The following is a 19,671-nucleotide window of genomic DNA, read 5'->3' as shown; positions in this document are numbered from 1 at the left end:
CTTAAAGTAAACGCGTATTAGGGTGCAGTTGTTTTTGTCATAAATCCGCTGATTTGGGAAGGTCTGGAAATGTCATGCAAGCATGGCTGTTCTGAGCTTGCGTAGCTTAGAGTCAATGGATAACTAGTTAAGCATAAAGTCACTGCAAACTCCTGCTTTAATTTGGTGTCGTATGATTTTAAATCAATGATGAATTACATTTGGCTCTTTTATAGATAGAAAAGAAAAAAAACCTAAACAAAACACCCAGAGTAGTTTGACACTTGGCTGATCAATTGTCAAATGCAAGCGTTTAAAATGTGTTTGTGATATGTGACCGTTAGATCGACATGAATTCAGCTACCAATGCTCAAACCTTTTCACCTAGGTTGTGAAACGTGTGAGTGTATCATCGACTTGTGAGCGGTAGGGGGAGTCAGAGCGGAATTGTTTATGAGCGACCACGAGAAAAGAAGGAAACGAAGAAGTGAACTTTGTTTCCAGCTCGTTGCCATTTGTAAACTGAAGATGCAGAGTGGGAAATAGCACTTTTGTAAGTAAACTAAACTGTTTGAGTTAATACGTGTTTGCTACGTGATTTATCACATATTTACCAAGATTTCTGTTACTGAGTAGATGTTCATTTTGTAGAAAACTAAGCGGATTTGGCGTAAACTACACAAGCCTGCGAGCAACAATGTTAGCTACACGTTATAGCTAATTGGACTGTGTCAATAAGCAAAGTTAACTATCTAAATAGCCTTTGATCAAGGCTGATTATACATTTTCTCCGCAGAATATGCCCTAAACTATTAATAATTTAGATTTTGTCGTTTATTTAATGGCGTATATGCCCCCTATTTGACGTTGTGACCTAGCAGGTGCATTTTTTTTAACCATTAACAGCACACAGTTTGTCGGTTTGAGGGGTTCTGCTTCAAATTAGGACAGTTTAATTTTTATAATCGGGGCTGACCTTGAATTGAAATAAAATCTGTTGCGATGACGTGTAACGACTTGTAGAATCAAAGTTCAGGCTGGGTACTGGAGAGGGTTTTATTTTTAGCTTGGCAAAATAGCTTTTTTAAGCTAGGCAGTTTTTCTCACTCCCGTAACCCGTTACCTGTTACCTTTACTCTTATTTAAAAAGGGAACAAGCATCATTGTTAAGTAAAGGGGTGTTTTTTCTTGACACTGTTGCTTGTTGGGGGCCAGGCCCTGTGATTCTGTAAAGCGCCTAGAAACAATTTCGATTGCAACAGATGCTATATAAATAAAGATTGATTTGATTTAGGGAGAAGGAATAATTCCGAATGCCTTTCACCAAGGGGGGGGGGGGTGGAGTGGAAAGAAGAGGCGATTAGCAGGACAACTGACTAATTCTTGGATACTTCTGCAGTTTTCCCTATTACCTCATCACAGAAAGTTGCTTATGACAATATTTGCACCCTACAGAAGTCCTACATTCCCAGAAGGTTTGCCATGTTTAACAGTACAGTGTCAAGAGCCTGGAGGAGATACTAGGAGAAGTGCTGTTAGACACTGGTATGAGATCCACAATCAGGCCATATACTGGCACATATAGAGGACCAACTGCACCAGTATATGGTGGGTTTCCTCTACTGGTAACACCTCCCAGCCTTGCATGGCTGAAGCTTGTCAGCAGCTCCTGGATGATGACGACAGTGATGGTATTGACTGGCTTTCCTGTTCCCCAGACTCTCAATATGATTCTGATTGTTCTCAGTTAGTTTGACTCACAAAATACGTTAATCTGGATAGGTTACCTACTTGACTGTGAAATGACGTGATGATGAACATTAGTCAAACGCACACGGATTTTAAAATAACTGACTGTTCTGTGTTTGAACTGGATTAGTACCTTGGAAGTTAATTTGCCTGAGACAGAAACTGCAGGGCCCTTGAAGAACACTGATTATGTTTGACCATTTACTGGTTTATATTCTAGTAAGAGAGTTGTTTTTAGAGTTTGTTTTCCTATAGATTTGTTTGTTACTTGCAGCATGATATTCTGTGTTTAGTCAACCAATCAGATGTGGTCTGTTCTGCAGCTCCCACCCTAAAGTTCAGCAGGATCTTTACTGGGTCTTTATGACTATGCAATAAACAGACCCTAACATATAGATAAAGGTGTATATTTGGAATTGAAATTAAAATTCCAGATTTCTCAGTTTGCATTATATCATTTTAATTCTTCATTTTGCTGTTCTTCTGCATTCAGGCTGTCTGGTGATATCCAGGCGGTGATTGACAGATGTCTTCATCATGACGTTGAGCTGCATTGCTCTTGTCGTCACCCTCCTGCTGTTCCAGGTCAGAGGTCACCTGAACCTCTCAGAAGATGACAACATCCCTAAGGAGTGGGTGCTGCTCCATGTGGTCCAAGGCCACATTGGGGCAGGAAACTACAGCTACCTGCGTCTCAACCACGACGGCAGAATCATCCTTCATATGCGAAGCCTAAAGGGAGATGCAGACATCTACGTGTCTGATAAAACACTCCGGCCCAGCTTCGACACCTATAAGCTGCAGTCGGTCACCTGTGGCCAGGATGTGGTGATAGTGCCGCGAGACTTTGTCAGACCTGTGGGCATCGCCATTTACGGCCACCCGTCGTATAAGGAAAGTGAGTTCGAAATGCGAGTTTTTTATGACCAGACAGTTCCCCAGGACCCGTTTGACAAGGGCTCATACACTTCAGAAGATGGTCAGCCAAGTAAATCCCCTCAGGCAGCAGATGGAGACATTCAGGAAGAAGAATCCATCCTGTGGACAATTCTCATCGGACTTCTGAAAATTATACTTGAGATTTTGTTCTGAAAACTTTCCTCAGCCATCACAGATAAAAGGAGATTCTGGGCCACAAGTACAATGTGACTCTGCTTTTCTGGAGATTTTTTTTTTTGTGTGAAGGTGCTCTTGAAGAGAAAGAGGATAAAAAAAAAAAAAAAAGGTTAAAAAAACACTGAATTTAAGAGCAAAGCCCCAAATGGTTTCAGAGTCTGTCAAAGATAAGAAGGTTCCTCAGATTGAACTCATGTTCCGGTTTTGGGAGGTATCTCGGTTGTACTGTCTGCAGTAGAGGGTGGTGGGTGGACAGAAATGGAGCACTGCTGTGACTCCATCCATCACATATTTCACCTCTTGCCGTCCTAAAAGATGACACCAGTGTCCCTACAGCCCCTTCCACACATGCTCTGCAATCCCAACTTTATCTGCATTTGTTTAAATCTCAGATTCTGACCCACAGAATAATTCTACATCTGCAATCTTTCCAAGATTTTAACAAAACCATTTGACAAAATTCCTTCTTAATGTAGTTAGAAGGCTCTTGATCTTGGATGGAAGCTGCTAAATCCAGAAAAGACTCCTAAATTTCCCTGAAAAACATTTGATTGCAGAAGCCCTTTTTTCCACCCTCTACAGTACAGCTAATACACTGAGCAGTAATGCTGAGTTAAACTCATTTTTGTGGAGTTCCTTGTTCTGTTAATTTTTCCATCACATAGATAAGTTGTTAATTTAGAATCTCAGCATATGAAGGCATATAATATCTTAACTAGTGTGAGATGTTGCCAGAAGCCACACTTTAATGCTTTTAAGGAATTGATAACCTCAGTTTAGATCTCAAATGATTTTATCACCACTCACAGCACCATCTGGTACTGCTCACACATGCCGTCATTAGCTCTGAGCAGTTCTGGAACCACTGAGCAGAAATGTCCAACAGTGCCTTCAGATCAGTCTTCTGCAGAGTGACTGCAATGATTCTGGTTTCTTAATAAAGCATTTTTTGCAGACTGTTCATTTCTGTCTGGAGTCTTTGTTATCTGCAGGATAATGGAACTACTGGCATGTTGTGACCCCTTAGAACAAATATTTTCTATTCAATTACAAAAATCAATCTTCTGCAAAAGACATGACTGACTTTATTTACAATAGTCAATAACACCAGAGTCGCCCTTCAGTGGCCCAACTATCCTTCGATCATGTTAGCCGGGGGGCCAGTGTGATGGTGTTGATCCTCAGCACCGTCTGCGGCTGGATGATGATCCTCTTGCGCTGATACCGGTGTCTCTTCCAGAACGTCATGTGAACTTTGGGCCAGGACTCAGTCTTCTCGATGACGGTGGCCTCGACCCTGACCAGCTCTCTGCTCAACAGCGGCCTCCCTATCAGGGTGAACTCCTCCGCGCCGACCAGCAGCACCTTCTCCATCCGGATCTGCTCCCCGCACTCTGCCTCAATGTGATTCTCGATCAGGATCAGGTCTTCGTTAGTCACCTTCCATTGATGTCCAGCAAAATGCACCACAGCAAACAGTCGACCGAAGTCTCGTTGGTGGATCTTTTGGTTCACGGTGTTGACTACCTCCGCATGTCGCCTCCGCTGCTCCTCCTCTGGGACCAGGATGGGCTCCGGCCACGGTGGCCTCGACAGGGAGGTTTGGGGAATCAAGCCGGCGCTAACGGAGCTTTGTGCTCTTTGTCCGCTGACGGGGAGGAGGCGGCACTGTTTTTGCAACACCTTGCTGCATGTCCTCCACAAGCTCACTCCTCTGCTCAGCGCCATCTTGACAGGAGTGAATTTATAGTACGCATGCGCGAACCTCCACCGCAATAACGCGCATGCGTCAAATTACTTTTCACTTATTGACCGTTTTCTACATTTACAGAGTGGAACGTTCAACCAAACTACAATTAACCTTTACAAGATTTTTTTTTTAAATCCTGGATTTTAAACATAGATAGAAGGTCAAGAGAATGTGCTTGATATATTTTTTATATGAAATTCACAGAACGGTTCCAGCAAAGCAAATATGGTGTAATGAAGTTCTAAAATAAACGACTTAATTAAAAAAAAAAAAAAACCTATATCTAAATCTAACGATATCACAAATTTTCTCCTTCAAAATTAAGCTCAATCTAGATAATAACCCAAAATAATATAATCTTCAAATACATTTTTAAAAAGTGTCAGTAACTATAATTTTAGTGTTAATACTTTTTTTCAAATACTGTACATCTTTTCCGGTGAACCTCAAATTGGAAAAAGTACGACATCCCTTGAACGCAACAGATCTGCCTCCATTTTGTGTCGCTCGATCCATTTCCGGGTTCTTGAGGGACCGATAAAACTGTGTCGGGGGAAGAATGGCTTTGCTTGCAGGTCAGGAGTGCGGGTAAAGTTTTTCGCAGCTTCATGAAACTGCTTAAAATAACCATCGGGTGATTTTTTTAAGTTTATTGTATTGCGATAGCGCAAATAAGTCAGAGTGACGGCATTTACAGCCAGCCGGACTGCGCTGACACTGACAGCTGGAAAGTAAACACTTCGATGCTAGCCAGCTAAGTGCTCTAGTACCGCTAGCTGCTCTAGTACCGCTACTAGCTGAGGTGCTAACGCGTCGAAAACAAGCTAACGTTAGCCGCCTAACCTGTGTTTTGTGGCGTTAAGTTACATCACCAGAACTTGCCAACACCCTCCCAACCCAACTACTGACAAACTGCTCCAAGACGTCCCGACACCGATACCTTTCATTCATGGTATTAGGGAGGACGAAGTTAACGAACCTTCATCATCATCAGTATCTTCCATCAAAGGTGAGTAAATGGTTGACGTTTCAGCTTATTTAACCCCACCAAAGTTTATGCTAATACCAGGTACATTTCCTCCACCTGGGAGCGGCTAAAGAAGCTCAACATTCATTCTGCGTCTGCTAAATCCTGTTTGGCTATACTGAAAAATGATTCCGTTTGAATAATTGTCCGACGCTATTCACCACTTGTTTCTAAGGTTATAAATGCGCAGTTGCTGATTAGGATGTTACTGTAAGACTCGGCGAAATGTGTCTTTTGGAAATTAATGTATGCTCAAATGATCGTATCTCATGGTAATCCTTACGTTGTCCCATTTGTCTGAGTTTATAGCTTTGGAAGAGCAGATCTCGGTTACCATTATCTTCAAACGTCTCTTTATTTTTTATTTAGAATGAACTGGACTAATGACATTATGGGGGGGTCGGGGTCACGACCTGTTGGGATTCTTCGTGAAAAGCTGTCAGTTTTCCGCGTTTATCTTTGTATACTGTAGCTAAATGTACGTAATTATCTCAGAGGTTAACACAGTTGTGGTCACAGAGGTTCTGTGTGCATTTGTGCAGGATGTATGACATAAATATGTAAGTTTAATTTAATTCTCTTTGCTCATCACACTGTACAATAACAGGAAAGTTACTGCAATACATTGTGTGTGTCAGTAGCCTAAAACATGAAAACAATGCTGCCTTTAATTCCTTTTTTCTTCCAGGACAAGAATGTTTTGTGTCAACAATAATTCTTAGAGAAGAGTTTGGATATTTTTAACAGGAGAAAGTACCCTTTCCTGCAATAATCTATATCTTTATCAGTCTTTGAAACAAAGATGCCACTACCATGGAAAAATTCCATCAGTTCAAAAGAAACTTCTCTAGATTACATTTGCTGTTTTTACTTACTGAATCCAATAATAAATGGGTGTTTGAAAGTAGTTGGGGTCAGTGGTTGGGTAATGATTTAGGTTATTAGTACAGTAGTAACAACCTTTTCATGCTGAAGCCATGTCAGTAAAGCAAGTGTGACCGTGAGTTTTGGCCCCAGTTCTTGTGCACTCAGCAGATCTTGAAACATTTCTTTTTCCACCAGGGAAATGACCCCCCTTCAATGGCTGGCAAGCATGCTTGGTGAGATTCCTTTGGTTTCCCTCAGTGAAAACCTGTCGCTCCTGTGAGCTGTGCAGCCTGAGGCTGGGGGGGGTTAAGGTCTGGTCCTTGTAAGACCAAACTCTTCCAACTGGTTTGGGAAGTATCAATAACTCCAAAAAAGAAGCAAAAAACATAACAAAAATGATTGTTTTTGAATTATTGTTTCATATATCATATTGTTACAAGTTGAACAATTTAAATTGGAGATGATTTGCTGTGGAGCTGTTGTGGGTGAGGGGTATTAACCTCGTCACCCAATAGTCATCTGTGGACTATTGGAGTTTCCACATTAATTACTTGTTAAGTTGGTGACACAAGAATTCGTTAGATATGATTATTTAGATATGCCTACAGCCTTCAGTATAGTACATTTCTCCGTTAGAGACTTAGATTTCCATGTGGAATGTTGCAGTTTCTCCAGTATGGAGCTCCTCCTGAGTGTCACTGCCTTAGTGGAAGTTATTCTTTTTTTAAAACTGTTTGTTCTTTCCTCATTCTCATCTTCAGTGGTGTTGTTTTAAACTGTTTAGAACTACAAATATGTAAGGCTTCTCTGCCAAGTTCTTAAGAACTCACCGATGTTTTGAAAATGATCGTGTTCACCTGTGCAGATTTTGTCACTCCTGACTGGTGCTGCAGCTGTTGCACAGCATCATGGGATGTGTAGTGTCAGCAGAGTAGAGGCTGCGTATTAATTACATATCAGTCATTATAAAATCATGTAATCTCCGCAGAGGTTACATCAGTGGCCCCGTTGAAAAAGTCGTTGATGCATGATTGATTGAAAAGTCGATTGATGATCCAGAGCGACTGACTGATGCTTTGGAGTTTTCCTGACTGCTCATTTAAATGTGTCTGTTTTGCAGGAGTCTTTGTGTTTGTTGCACCAGTGGAGACGGTGAGGTCACCTGTCACAAGCCCACCTAGAACATTGCCAACAAAGGGTCAAGATGCCTATTCCTCCCCCTCCTCCCCCTCCCCCAGGACCTCCACCTCCCCCTACCTTCAATGTGGTCAGTGGACATTTTGACATAGTGACAATTACATTCATAATAGTTTCTTTCCTCACATTCATTGAAGAAAATATATAAGATTAGTCATTTTTGGGTGTTAGAAATCAGCAGTAAAGGGGATTTTTACAACCCTCCCAAAGTGGTTTCAGACCAAAGAACAGGGAGGTATAATTGCACACTCTGTTAACTTCCTTTACAGGCAAACACAAGTCCTCCAAAACTAAGCAGCTCCGAGACAAAAGGCAGAGGAGCTCTCCTGTCAGACATCTGCAAAGGTGCCAAGCTGAAGAAGGTCGGTGTGGTCAATGACCGGAGCGCTCCAGTTCTAGAGAGTGAGTCAGCATAAACGCCTTTGACAAACACGTGCACCTGAATTCATGAAGTCATGAGAAGAGAGGAAAAAATACAGTCGGTGCAAGGACAAGTCCATTTGACAGTCCCCTGTTCTTTGCATTGTTTTACATCACGAATAAGCCTGAACATACTGAGGTCTGGTGTTTAATGTGGTTCTGTTTCTACTAGAACCAGGAGGAGGTGGTAGCGGAGGAGGAGGCGGTAGCGGAGGAGGAGGCGGTAGCGGAGGAGGAGGTGGAGGTTTTGGAGGTGGTGGGCCAATGGGAATGGGAGGACTTTTTCAAGGAGGTGTGCCAAAATTACGCCCAGTGGGAGGTAAAAAATGTTCTTTGAATTATTAGAGGCTCATTTTAGCTTTTTTTTTTTTTCTTGTAACCACTTGTGTTTGGAACTTTTCTGCTTTTCACTTAAATAAATAAGTATAAGATTTCCACATGCAGAGATTGTTTACAAAGGAGCCCCCCCCCCAAACTTTCTGAGTCTGATGTGAGTTATTAAGTCATCTTTTCTCTCCTCTGTTAGATGGTTCTGCTGGTGGCTCAGTGGGCAGATCAGCTCTGCGACCCCCGGGGTCGAGGGCATTAGCCCCTCGCCCCCCAACAGGCCGCTCCAATTCACCCTCCCCATCTGAGAGGCCCATTCCATCAGACCAGCGTAGCCACCGGCCATCGCTGCCTGATATATCTCGCCCTCCCAGTAGCAGCAACAGCAGCTCCTCCATAGGCAGCGGGATGAAGCACAGCACCTCTGCACCACCTCCTCCTCCACCCTTCAACAGAGGTGGTCGTCCTAACGCTCCTCCAACACCAAAAACATCTTCCTCTTCCTCTCACAGTAGGGACAAGCCCCTCCCACCCACCCCTAACCGAGGTCCCACCCCTCCTAGCTCTTTAAAGCCACCCTCGTCCTCCAGCAGACCACCAACAGGTGGCTCTTCAGCACCTCCACCTCCTCCACCTTACAGGCCGCACACATCAGGCGGAATCTCCAATGGGCCCTCTCATACGGACGCTGGCGGAGCTCCAGAGCTTCCACAGAGGCACAATTCCCTGCACAAAAAGCAACCATCTGGAAATAGCAGCCAAGGACGTAGCCATGCTCCACCCCCTCCTCCTTCTCCTTCCCCTTCCCTATCTTCTCAGCAGGCCATCAGACCACCGCCCCCAGCCAGAGACCCACCTGGACGCAGAGCAGGTACAAATATTGGTATCAGACATGCAAAACTGACAGTTTTGACAAGTTTATGTACTAATTCTTTGAATGGATCAGAAAGGATCCATCTTGCTTTATTCTCTGTAGAGGCTCCTTGTTCATCTGCAGGGTTGGGGTCAATGTTTGCCACCTCAGCAATTCTATTTTTAGCATTATATTTCATGAGCTTTGTCACAAAGGTAGCTATTTTCTTTTAATTTATTAATGGCCCACAAACAACAACTGCAGTTTCCCCCTCCCCCAACCTGTGAGAGCTTCCTAATATTACCTGATTGAGTTGGGCCTTGGCAACGAGGCTGTAAGAGTTTATAGTGGAGGCGAGTTGAAGGAAAGCCTCGGTGCAGGTAAAGAGTGTTAAATGGATGTCCAAATAATGTTTTTATGCATATGAGATACAGCCACATGCATCTCATGGTTTTCTTTGACAGCTCTAGCAACATTTCCAGTGATAAAACTGGTGGCTTTTACTCATCAGTCCAGGTCTTTATGGGAGAATTGATCCAGTGAGTTCCCTTAAATCGGTATCACAAAATCTTAACAACAGAAAAGGTGATTCATATTTTTTCCCGCCCTGGTTTCTTGGCACCGCTGTTGGATTTGCGGAGTTCTTGTGTCGTCGTCAGCTGCGCTTTGCTTTCTCAGATGAAGTGAAGGAATGTTGGTTCTGAGGCCGTAGCAAGTTTGAACTCGTTATCTTTGATTCTGCAAGGTGCAGCTCAGCCTCCCTGGTACTGAGCCGAGGGCAGGAGCGTGGAGCATTGCCGTCACGTTCAAACCTGCTGAAACAGACTGTCTCCTCTGGTATTGACGGCAGCATCTCTTTTGGTTTCCTGCCGTCATGTTCATCGCAGCATGTGGAGCCTTTTCTGTTTCACCGCTGATGTGAAATATATTCAGAACTTGAATTTAAAAACAGGAAGGATGTTTGTTAGCTGTAACTCTACTGTGGTTGGATGGTGGATCAGCTCACAATGGCCTCCTGGTTTCTCGGCATTCCTCAAACCCTGTGGAATTTACCCTGTTTCTTTTGACTTCCACTCTTGCTGCCTCAAAGCTTCATTACCAAAATGACCTGATTGGGATTCATTTTGACTGGTCACATTAATGCAAACAAACAAGAATGCATGAGGAATTGACTGAGTAAATATGATCGTGATATGTGCATCTAATTTTGAAGGATTTCTATGTGGACTAGGAGTATGCTGCCTTTTCCACATGTGGTTACCGTGATTAGGAAGTGGTTTGGCAGATAAGTTTGTGCTCGCTGTGTAATGAGCGACTGCATTTTCATGCGGTCAACTGCCGTCAATTGTAGAAACACTGTCTGAAAGAAATTTTGTCCATTGTTTTCTGCTACATGACTACTATCACTGGGATTCATCCAATCAGCCCCCCAGGTGCCTACTCCTGGGTCTCGCAATGGCGGTCGAGATGCCCCTCCTCCCCCACCCCCCTACCGTGTCCACAGCTCAACGACCTCAGAGTCCCACAGCCGGGGAGGAAAGCCACCTCCACCTCCCTCCTCTTCCTCCATCTCATCTTCCTCCTCTTCACGGACCCCAGCCGGACCGCCTCCGCCACCACCACCCATGCGAAATGGCCACTCCTCCATCTCCTCCTCCAGGTCCAACATAGGTGAGTCAGATCTGATCATCATGTCCTCTGTTGTATGTCCTAATGTTTCTATAGATGCCCGTTGACATTTGCTGGGAGGGACGGACGCATCAGTGTCCCTCTTTGGTTTAACTTTATTATTGGAGCTTTTACTGTACAGAACTTTGGATACTTGATATTTGCAACGAATGTTTTGATTTTTCTCCAGATGACTTTGAATCAAAATTCAACTTCCACCCAGTTGAGGACCTTCCACCTCCAGAAGATTACCGGCATTTCAACAAGGTGTACCCCAGCAAGAACAACAAGGGTGAGAGTTGAGAATTACAGAAAGAGCCCTCTGTGGCTGTACTCTAAGCTGTCCCTTTACACGTTGGGGCTTCCAGTGTTTACTGTCATCAGGCAACTTTGGTTTATTGACCCGGTGTTTTAAAAACTGAAGCTGAGGGGTTAAAATGTTTACCGTATTTTCACGACCATAGGGCGCACTGTATTAAAAGGCGCAGTCTCAGTTATGAGTGCTATATCTGTATTTAAAACATACATAAGGCGCACCGTATTATTAGGCGCATGCTGAAACATACAGTAAAAAATGACAACGGAAGTAAAACAGTGAGTTTTGACACATTTATTGAACAAAATATTCATTCTTCCGCCACAAAACCATCAAAGTTTTCATCTTCTGTATCTGAATTAAACAGCTGCACTATTTCAATGTCCAACATCCCGAATTCCTCTTCTTAATCATCATAACTTGCCCGCCGCTGCCTCATAGTCTTTGTGAAGGAGTGTTCGCCATCCAGTGCTCTGTCCGTTTCCGTGGCAGCCGAGAACCATGGTGAACGACGACTTCTTGTGCCCCGTTGTGCGTATCGCCACGGTGCCGGTCCCTTTTTCTCCACTTTGTGGGTCAAAGGGATGTCAAAAGTCAGAGGGATCTCATCCATGTTGGTGATGTGGCTGGGCGAGGTTATCAGTAGGTGCGGAAGATGGCCACCCTCTCCTGGTTAGGGTTAGGGAAGATGGCCACCCTCTCCTGGTTAGGGTTAGGGAAGATGGCCACCCTCTCCTGGTAATCCGTGGGCAGCCGCTGCACAACAGTTGTCCTCGCGCGTATGGAGAGATGCCGCCTCCTCATAAAGCGAAAACACTAAGATTGCTTGATTGCCATTTTCAGCCGCATATTCGATGGCCTGCAGTTTAAAGTAAGCCTCATTCATACGCGTCTCGCTTGACCGGCGCCATTTTAGGGGATCCTTACGCGTAGGTGTGCCGCTAATCGATTGGCGGAGCGTTTACCGTAGTGCACCCACCAAAGGCGTACAGCAGATTTTGGAACTCAGTCCACACACAAGGCGCACCATATTATAAGGCGCACCGTCGATTTTTGAGAAAATCTCAGTGTTTTAGGTGCGCCTTATAGTCGTGAAACTACGGTAACTTGTTGATCCTGTTTTCAAGAAATAAAAGCATCCTAGTATTGAAATGAGCGTCAGCAGTCGTTATGGTGTCACAGCCTTAATGTGCTACCCAACAATGATGTTTTTTTTGGCATTTAAAAATAAACTTGTGCTTTCATCCTCAGCCATGATGAGGGGGGCTCCTCCGGCTCCACCCGTGGGGAGGTGAACAGACTTGAATCACAAAACACATTACAACTTGGAACACACTCATCATCTAAACCAGCAGCTGGAGGCTCAGCAGCAAACGCAGCACAAATGCTTGAGTCAGCGATGCCATCTGTCTCTGCACAGGCTGAAAAACCACTCGGCTAACAGACTTCCACTGTGAATGACTCCACTCCTCCTCTGCAGACTGGACATAGAGGCTTCAGAATAGCTCCACACATCAGGACCAAACCCAGAAAACTTCCAAGTCGATGCATTCCATCTTTTCTAAAGCATAATCATGATGATTTTTACGAGTAACATTGATCTGGTTGATTTAACTCTTTTGGTGTCTGAATGAATCAGTGGGGGAATGTTCAATGCGGAAAGGAAAAGGGTCTTTGATTTAATGTTTTTTTGTTTTCTTGTAAGAAGCTACCCTCATATCAACCCACAGATCGGCCACAGAATGTTTAGTTATATTTCTGGATTAGTTTTTATTTTAAATAGCCATTCCAGCACCACCAACTGAGGGTGCGTTTGAAAATGTCTGTGTGCCAAACGTTGGTGCAGTTAAATTACCTGCCCAGCACAATTGTAGTGGACCTCAAATTTGCTTTATTTTGCCATCTCCAATCATTGTCACACAGCAGCTCAACGTCTACAAATTCCCTAATTGTACCTCGTCCTGTCTAATTAACTGTTGTTGATACTGCAACATCGAAACACTAAAGTTTTGTTTACTGGACCAAGTTGGATGAAGCTACAGTTCGCAGAGTTTTGGAAGTGTTTTAAGAAGGGATCATGTGTCAACTTTCTGTTCAAGGAAGTCTTAAAAACTCTAATTCCAACATTTTTCTTTTTGCTGCTGCTGGAGGTGATTTTTCTTTTCTTTTTCTGTTTTTTTTTTTTGCTTTTTTGAAATAGTTGTACAGAAAAGCAGGTTGTTGATTGCAGCTGGTCGTAGCTAGCCAAAAAAAGGAATACTTAAGTGCCAGAAAGGTTTATCGGGTGGAGGTTGTTTTCCCTACACTTTTCTATAAAGTTGACTTTAAAACACTAATTACAACATGGCGAATCTTAGTTGCCGTGCAGGAAGATGATGGTTCAAGACTGAATCTTCATTCTGAGTGACACAGCGCCCCCTGCTGGTCCATGCCTTACATACACCTGTTGTCACTCATCGGTACCAGTGGGGGTTTAAGTTTTGTTTTTGAGGGACGTGGTGACAACAGCGTAAATAAAAATTTTAAATATATATTTCTTTGAAATGCAATATATATACAGTAACTTGACATTAAGGAATATGGTAATCATAGTTAATGATCTATTTTTTTGTTGTGTAAAGCTTGTAATATAGGAAAGAGAAATGATTATAACGATGTTCCTGTCAGTGGTCTGATAGATGCGGACTGTGTGTAGCACTTCTTGATGTTTGACCATGAGGGTGGATAGTTGAATTGATGAGGAATTTCCCACTGCTGATCCAGGGATCTCCAGTGAGGCAGGTGGCAGAACATTAGAGCAACACAGCTGAAGGAACTGCACTTCCCGGTCACACAGGTGACCCGGCGCCTTCCTGTCACCTCCTCCACTTTAAGAGCAAGACATGTGGTTATTTCCTGTAACCAACCATGTTTTTATCATTTGAATAAATATGTGGGAAAAGGGTACTTGATTATCCGTGTTGAGATTTTTATTTTCTGAATCTAAAATGCACTTATGCAGAGTTCGTTTAAATAACTGAGGGAAAATGGTGTTTATGAATAGACAGGTGGGAGTCATCTTCTGCTGTCGACATCTGAGGTTGTAGCGGAGGTGGTTCTTAAAGTCCGCTAACTTCTTGGCTGTTTTCTCAAGCTCTCGCACCAACCGAAGGGTATCTTTCCCAAAATGTGATGCAAGATGTCTGTGTAAATTCTCAGTCATCCAGGTCATTGTATCCAAGGTAGTTTTCTCTGTCAACTGTTCACAGAACTGAAGAAGCCTTCTGGATAGAAGGCGAAACGTCTTCAAGAGAAGAAACCCAGTCCAGTTGACAGAGAAAACTACCTTGGATGTTTATGAATACAAATCGACGCATTTGGCAATGGCTGGAAAGTAAGTAGTTTTTTTCCACGTTCTTAAGCGTCAAAGTCTGACTAACAAATTTAAACGGCCCTTTGGCCTCAGGCGTTCTGACGTGTTCATTTTTTTTTATCACGTTTTGAAAGATATTTGTTGGTAAGCGACAATAACCTTTTATATTCTTAACAGTCTAAAGCACGTCTGTATTTACATTTGTTTCACACGGTACTGTACTGTGTTTTACAATATGAATTTAACAGTACATTTACTGTTATATAAGGCGAACTTTTAGCATGAAACTGTGTTGTTAAGAATTCTGTATTAAACAATAATAAATAATGAATCATAAAAGCAATAATCGATGACGCGCCGGCACAAAACTGGAATAAAACAAAACAAAGCTGTTCCACCAAAAACGGAGCGTCGTGAAACTCCCGCCACAACTTAGTTGGCTGATTAATTTTGGCGTAACATCCGCTTCGTGCCGAAACCAATGAACGGACATGACGTCATTTCACTTCCCCAGCGAGCCAATCAGCGGCCAGTGACGGGAGGGCACAGCTGATCTGGGGAGAGATTTGGCGCGTTCGCGTCTAGTCTGCGAAAGGACACAGACACGGGAGGAAAAGGAGGCTTCCAGAGAATAAATAACATCCAAAATTCGCCCAGAAGCAAGTTTCCCTTGCCGCGGTTTCCAGAAAGGTAAATTTCACGCCATTAGTACTATAGTACATTAGCTGAACTGATAAATAGGCAGCTCGTAACCGAATAGGATGCTCGTAACCGAGCAGCTCTGGAAGTTCGTGTTCTGTCGCCTGAATACAAAGAAAATGCACCCTTTTCACTATGTATAGGGATAACCTTCAACATTTGAAATTTTATTTTCATCAGTTAAAAATTTAAGAGCTAACTCTAGCGTCATGGTAGCTTTTGCGTGGAAGGAGGAGCTCCTTTATCCATTTGGCGCCATCTGAGAAATGTTTGGTTATTGGCGAATTGTAAGTCTGAATAATGTGGTCATATACTTCACGATTCTCCCGGACATGGTAAAAAAATATGGCGCTGCATAATTTCTGGTAGTTATAATTGGTATAATTATAAATAGTGGATTTTTCTCGAATAATTAAAAGGTTTTTGCTGTCGTCAGCTGAAACCTGACCAACAAGAATATTATTGCGATTTAGCTTCAGTGGGTTGTTAATGGCAGATTTTTCAGCTGTCAATGATGATGATGTGTGTTTCAGATGCCCAGCACGCGCTCTCAGAGCAATGCTCAACCCACGCTGGACTTCCCTCGCCGCAAATCCTGCAGAGTATCTTCACGTTCCAAGATCCAAGATGTAACACAGGCTCTGGTCCAGTCGCCAACCAAGCTCGACCCCCCGTTCCTCACACAGACTCTGGCCCGGATCAGACCACTCTCTCCGAGGCGATCGGACCACCAGCCCACCCCTTTGTCACCCATAGGTTCTGCGGCTCTGCCTCCCAGCCTGCAGCCACGTCTTCCACTGAGCCCCAGGAAACGCACAGGTGAGCATCTCTCTGAACAGAGTTTGTTTTCACTTATTTTGAATTCACGGTCATTCTGCTTCCGCTTGCCTGTAAAGGGGATGACAACAGCTGCAACCTCAGTCTCGGCCCGTTGAGTTCACCTCCAAAGCAAAGCAAGATGTCTGTGGCATCGCCCCGTAAGCTCGGCTTTGATGAGAATTCCCCAGTTACAGCTCGCCGACAGCTGGTGCCTCTGTCGCCACCACGTGCAAACTCTCCTGCTCCATCATTACCAAGGCGCCAGGAGACGCCCTTCAAGAGCCCAGCACGCACAAACTTTAAGGGGAAATCATCAGATGCACATCTACTTAATAAAGGTAAATCCTATTCCTCCCTGTATAAGACTGTTTTCCATCCATCCTAAAGAACAAAAACCAAATGTTTTGACCCACCTTGTTCTACAACAGAGTCAAAGTTTCAGAATGTGAAGCAGGCGCTCCACACTGCCGTCCCAGAGAGGCTCCTGTCCCGAGAGGCTGAACGGGAATCCATCAGATCGTTTCTGGAGGAGAAAGTTCTGCAGCGTCACCCTGGCAGCCTCTACATCTCTGGAGCCCCAGGGACAGGCAAGACCGCCTGCCTCAACTGTGCTCTTCAGGAAATGAAGGTAGCCCAACAGCACAAACACACTTCAAAAGCACCATTTCTTTGTAGCTTTCCTTGTATCCTTGCTTGCTCAATTACCGAATGTCAGCTTTGTAAGGTTAATGTACCGTAAATTCCGGACTATAAACCGCTACTTTTTTCCTACACTTTAAACACTGCGGCTCATTCCACGGTGCGGCTTATTCATGTTTTTTTTTTTCGTGGTGCCAAAAACATTTTGCCTGGCAACAGTAGACCAATAAAATTGGTGAGAGGTCCAGACAGAGGCCCGATGAAATTGTGAATCAGTCATTTTTACTAAGCGGGTGGAGCGGGTGGCCACGGTGTTTCCGCCGTATAAATCAGATGGAAGGCAAAAGCAATCACCACCGGGATGAAAATAGAAGATTTTAGAGGTGGGCCATCGTGGTGTTTTAGATTGTTCATTGTTTGAGTAAAAAAGCATAAGCAACGTAATTTGTGTGTAGCTGATACAAACGTATATTTCACGGTAGCTGCGTTACAGACACCGTTAGGAGAAAAAAAAGCATTTACCGGTACAATATATTTGTTTATGTTGCTAAGTGGATTAAATTAAAAGTTAAAAAAATCCTTACTTGTGATAAAAATTGGTTTTAAGTTCTCTGTATAAACATACAAGTGAAAAGAGTGGATGTTGTTTCTTACCTGTCTGTCACGTCAGTGACTCGTCTCTTACGGAAATAAAAACATATACCGGTAATGAATGTTTTTGAGCTAATTTTTCATATTACTACGTGGGATACCTGTGGCTTAAAATCCGGTGCGGCTTGTACAAGTACAAAATTAATTTTCTTTCTAAAATTAGATTATGCTGCATTTAATCAGGTGCGCTCTATAGTCCAGAATTTACGGTACGTACAGTAATGTGCCATTGAATTCTCATAGAATTGGCCTTATCAGTTAGAACATAGACTTTTCCCTGTTAGACATGTGAGGTGTCTGTTGGCCCACAATCCTAGCAGGTGTTCAATTGAATTGTTTTGTCTGTCTGCAGGCCAGACTGTCAGCTGTGCAGAGCGTAGTGGTAAATTGCATGACGCTTCGGAGCTCTCTCGCCATTTTCTCACTTCTGGCTGATAAACTGAAAGCACCGGGCGGACAGAACGGACTGCAGAGGTTCCTGTCGGCCCCTGGACCTTCTGTGTGAGTTTTCTGTTAAGGTTGTGATGTAATGTGTCCCAGATGAAGCTGAGGTGATGACTGAGGTTCTGGCTTTCTCTCCGCAGGCTTCTTGTCCTGGACGAAATGGACCAACTTGACAGCAAGGCCCAGGATGTCCTCTACACCATCTTTGAATGGCCATATCTGCCAAACTCGCGCCTCTGCCTCATTGGCATCGCCAATGCTCTCGATCTGACGGACCGTATTCTGCCCCGGCTGCGAGCCCGCCCTCACTGCCACCCCCAGCTGTTACACTTCCCGCCCTACAGCAGAGAGGAGCTGGTTGCCATTGTCCAGGACAGACTCACTCAGGTAAAACAACAAAATTTTGAAGCGTCTCACAGGTTCTGATGGTCTTGACTCATTCTGACTGGTCTGATGATGCTCATCACACCAGGCTTCAGCCGACGGGATAATGGACACTTCAGCTGTTCAATTCTGTGCCAGGAAGGTGTCGGCAGTGTCGGGAGACGCACGAAAAGCCTTGGACATCTGCAGGTATGGATCAGTAAGTCAGCACTGTCAGTTCTGACAGCCTGTTTGGATCAGAAATGTTGATGTTTCTACATCTTTGCAGGAGAGCCGTTGAGGTCGTGGAATCCGATGAGAGGAAAAAGGCGTTGGACCAGAGAGGTGAAGCTAAAGGTGACTTCTGCTGCAGCTGCTCTTTGTGTACATGAAGGCCAAGTGCAGAAAAGCTTAACGCTTCTTGTCTTCTGGTGTGTGTAGCGTTGAAGGTCAGCCTTCCTCAGGTGGCCCGAGTGCTCTCGGAGGTTTATGGCGACCGCATGGCATCTCACGGCAGTGGCTCCGATGCTGAGAGTTTCCCCCTTCAGCAGAAGCTGCTGGTCTGCTGCCTGCTGCTGCTCCTACGCAACGGAAAGACCAAAGAGGTCGTCCTCGGGAAGGTGAGATGCTTCCTCCTGTTCGAGCGCGCTGTGATTTCACCATCTGGCTTGGGTCTTGCTGACGAGGTGTCTCCGTGCATGTGTTTTTTTTAGCTCCACGAGGTGTACAGCCGCCTGTGTGCTCGACGGCAGGTATCTGCGGTGGGTCAGGGAGAGTGTTTGTCTCTCTGCAGTCTGCTGGAGAGCCGAGGAATCTTTGCATTAAAGAAGGCCAAAGAGGCTCGACTCAGCAAGGTACGAACAGCACAAGCTTGATAATGTTTTGAAGCGTCTCAAATGGGTGTTTAGCATCTACACCTGGATCTCTTTATGCTGGGATCTAAAGCTCACTGTGGAGCTACTTTGTTTTTACTGGTCTGTTTCATCCTGCAGGTCTTCCTGAAGATCGAGGAGAAGGACGTAGAGAACGCTCTAAAGGATCGTACTCTGATGGGCAGCATCCTGGCTGCAGGACTCCCCTCATGACCCCGTTTTTTTTAAATTATTATTTTAAATTGGATTTTTTTTTCCTAATTTTTGCTGAGAATTTGCAACGTTTTCAATGTTTTTTTGGTTTTTTTTTAAACGCTTATGTGGCTGCTCGTTTTTAAGTGTGATGATGACATCGGCCATGAACTGACGGCATGTTTGTGTCTATATGCTGTAAGTATTAAATGAAAAGACGTTTAAGACGGACTTCCTGTTGGTTTTTGTTGCTGAGAAAACGCATTCCTGTTAACTGCTCTTTAGGCCCACTGATTGGTGTTTGATCATATTAGAGGGTTAAACTGGATTCTAGACCTTCGGAGGAAGAATCCTGCTGCATCTTGCAGAAC

At 44.0% G+C, this 19,671-nt stretch overlaps 4 protein-coding genes across 6 annotated transcripts; 3 read left to right on the top strand and 1 right to left on the bottom strand.

Annotated features, from left to right (window-relative positions):
• The first annotated feature begins 393 nt into the window (after positions 1 to 393).
• c6h6orf120 (chromosome 6 C6orf120 homolog) lies at positions 394 to 3,805 on the top strand. Of its 2 annotated transcripts, none has more exons than XM_057036160.1 (2): positions 394 to 532; positions 2,222 to 3,805. In XM_057036160.1, exon 2 carries the CDS (start codon positions 2,266 to 2,268, stop codon positions 2,818 to 2,820), a length of 555 nt encoding a protein of 184 aa, XP_056892140.1. In that variant the 5' UTR covers positions 394 to 532; positions 2,222 to 2,265; the 3' UTR covers positions 2,821 to 3,805. The 2 variants fall into 2 exon arrangements, with proteins under 2 accessions (XP_056892140.1, XP_056892141.1); XM_057036161.1 differs by lacking the exon at positions 394 to 532 and adding an exon at positions 1,323 to 1,670.
• Positions 3,806 to 3,906: 101 nt separating this feature from the next.
• mrpl21 (mitochondrial ribosomal protein L21) lies at positions 3,907 to 4,599 on the bottom strand. The gene has a single exon (XM_057036159.1). It carries the CDS (start codon positions 4,570 to 4,572, stop codon positions 3,988 to 3,990), a length of 585 nt encoding a protein of 194 aa, XP_056892139.1. The 5' UTR covers positions 4,573 to 4,599; the 3' UTR covers positions 3,907 to 3,987.
• Positions 4,600 to 5,101: 502 nt separating this feature from the next.
• wipf2a (WAS/WASL interacting protein family, member 2a) lies at positions 5,102 to 14,215 on the top strand. Of its 2 annotated transcripts, XM_057036028.1 has the most exons (9): positions 5,102 to 5,603; positions 6,684 to 6,721; positions 7,609 to 7,755; positions 7,955 to 8,087; positions 8,278 to 8,424; positions 8,632 to 9,303; positions 10,711 to 10,956; positions 11,144 to 11,245; positions 12,521 to 14,215. In XM_057036028.1, exons 3-9 carry the CDS (start codon positions 7,693 to 7,695, stop codon positions 12,562 to 12,564), a joined length of 1,407 nt encoding a protein of 468 aa, XP_056892008.1. In that variant the 5' UTR covers positions 5,102 to 5,603; positions 6,684 to 6,721; positions 7,609 to 7,692; the 3' UTR covers positions 12,565 to 14,215. The 2 variants fall into 2 exon arrangements, with proteins under 2 accessions (XP_056892008.1, XP_056892007.1); XM_057036027.1 differs by lacking the exon at positions 6,684 to 6,721 and having other exon boundaries at positions 5,103 to 5,603.
• Positions 14,216 to 15,126: 911 nt separating this feature from the next.
• cdc6 (cell division cycle 6 homolog (S. cerevisiae)) lies at positions 15,127 to 19,531 on the top strand. Its single transcript, XM_057035980.1, has 11 exons — positions 15,127 to 15,311; positions 15,854 to 16,139; positions 16,217 to 16,477; positions 16,568 to 16,767; positions 17,782 to 17,930; positions 18,014 to 18,260; positions 18,346 to 18,446; positions 18,526 to 18,593; positions 18,678 to 18,856; positions 18,950 to 19,090; positions 19,229 to 19,531. Exons 2-11 carry the CDS (start codon positions 15,854 to 15,856, stop codon positions 19,319 to 19,321), a joined length of 1,725 nt encoding a protein of 574 aa, XP_056891960.1. The 5' UTR covers positions 15,127 to 15,311; the 3' UTR covers positions 19,322 to 19,531.
• Positions 19,532 to 19,671: the final 140 nt, after the last annotated feature.

The sequence above is a fragment of the Takifugu flavidus genome, chromosome 6 (assembly GCF_003711565.1).
Source record: "Takifugu flavidus isolate HTHZ2018 chromosome 6, ASM371156v2, whole genome shotgun sequence".
NCBI classification, from domain to species: domain Eukaryota; kingdom Metazoa; phylum Chordata; class Actinopteri; order Tetraodontiformes; family Tetraodontidae; genus Takifugu; species Takifugu flavidus.
The sequence above is the reverse complement of the archived record's forward strand: the minus strand, read 5'-3'. Positions and strand labels throughout refer to the sequence as shown.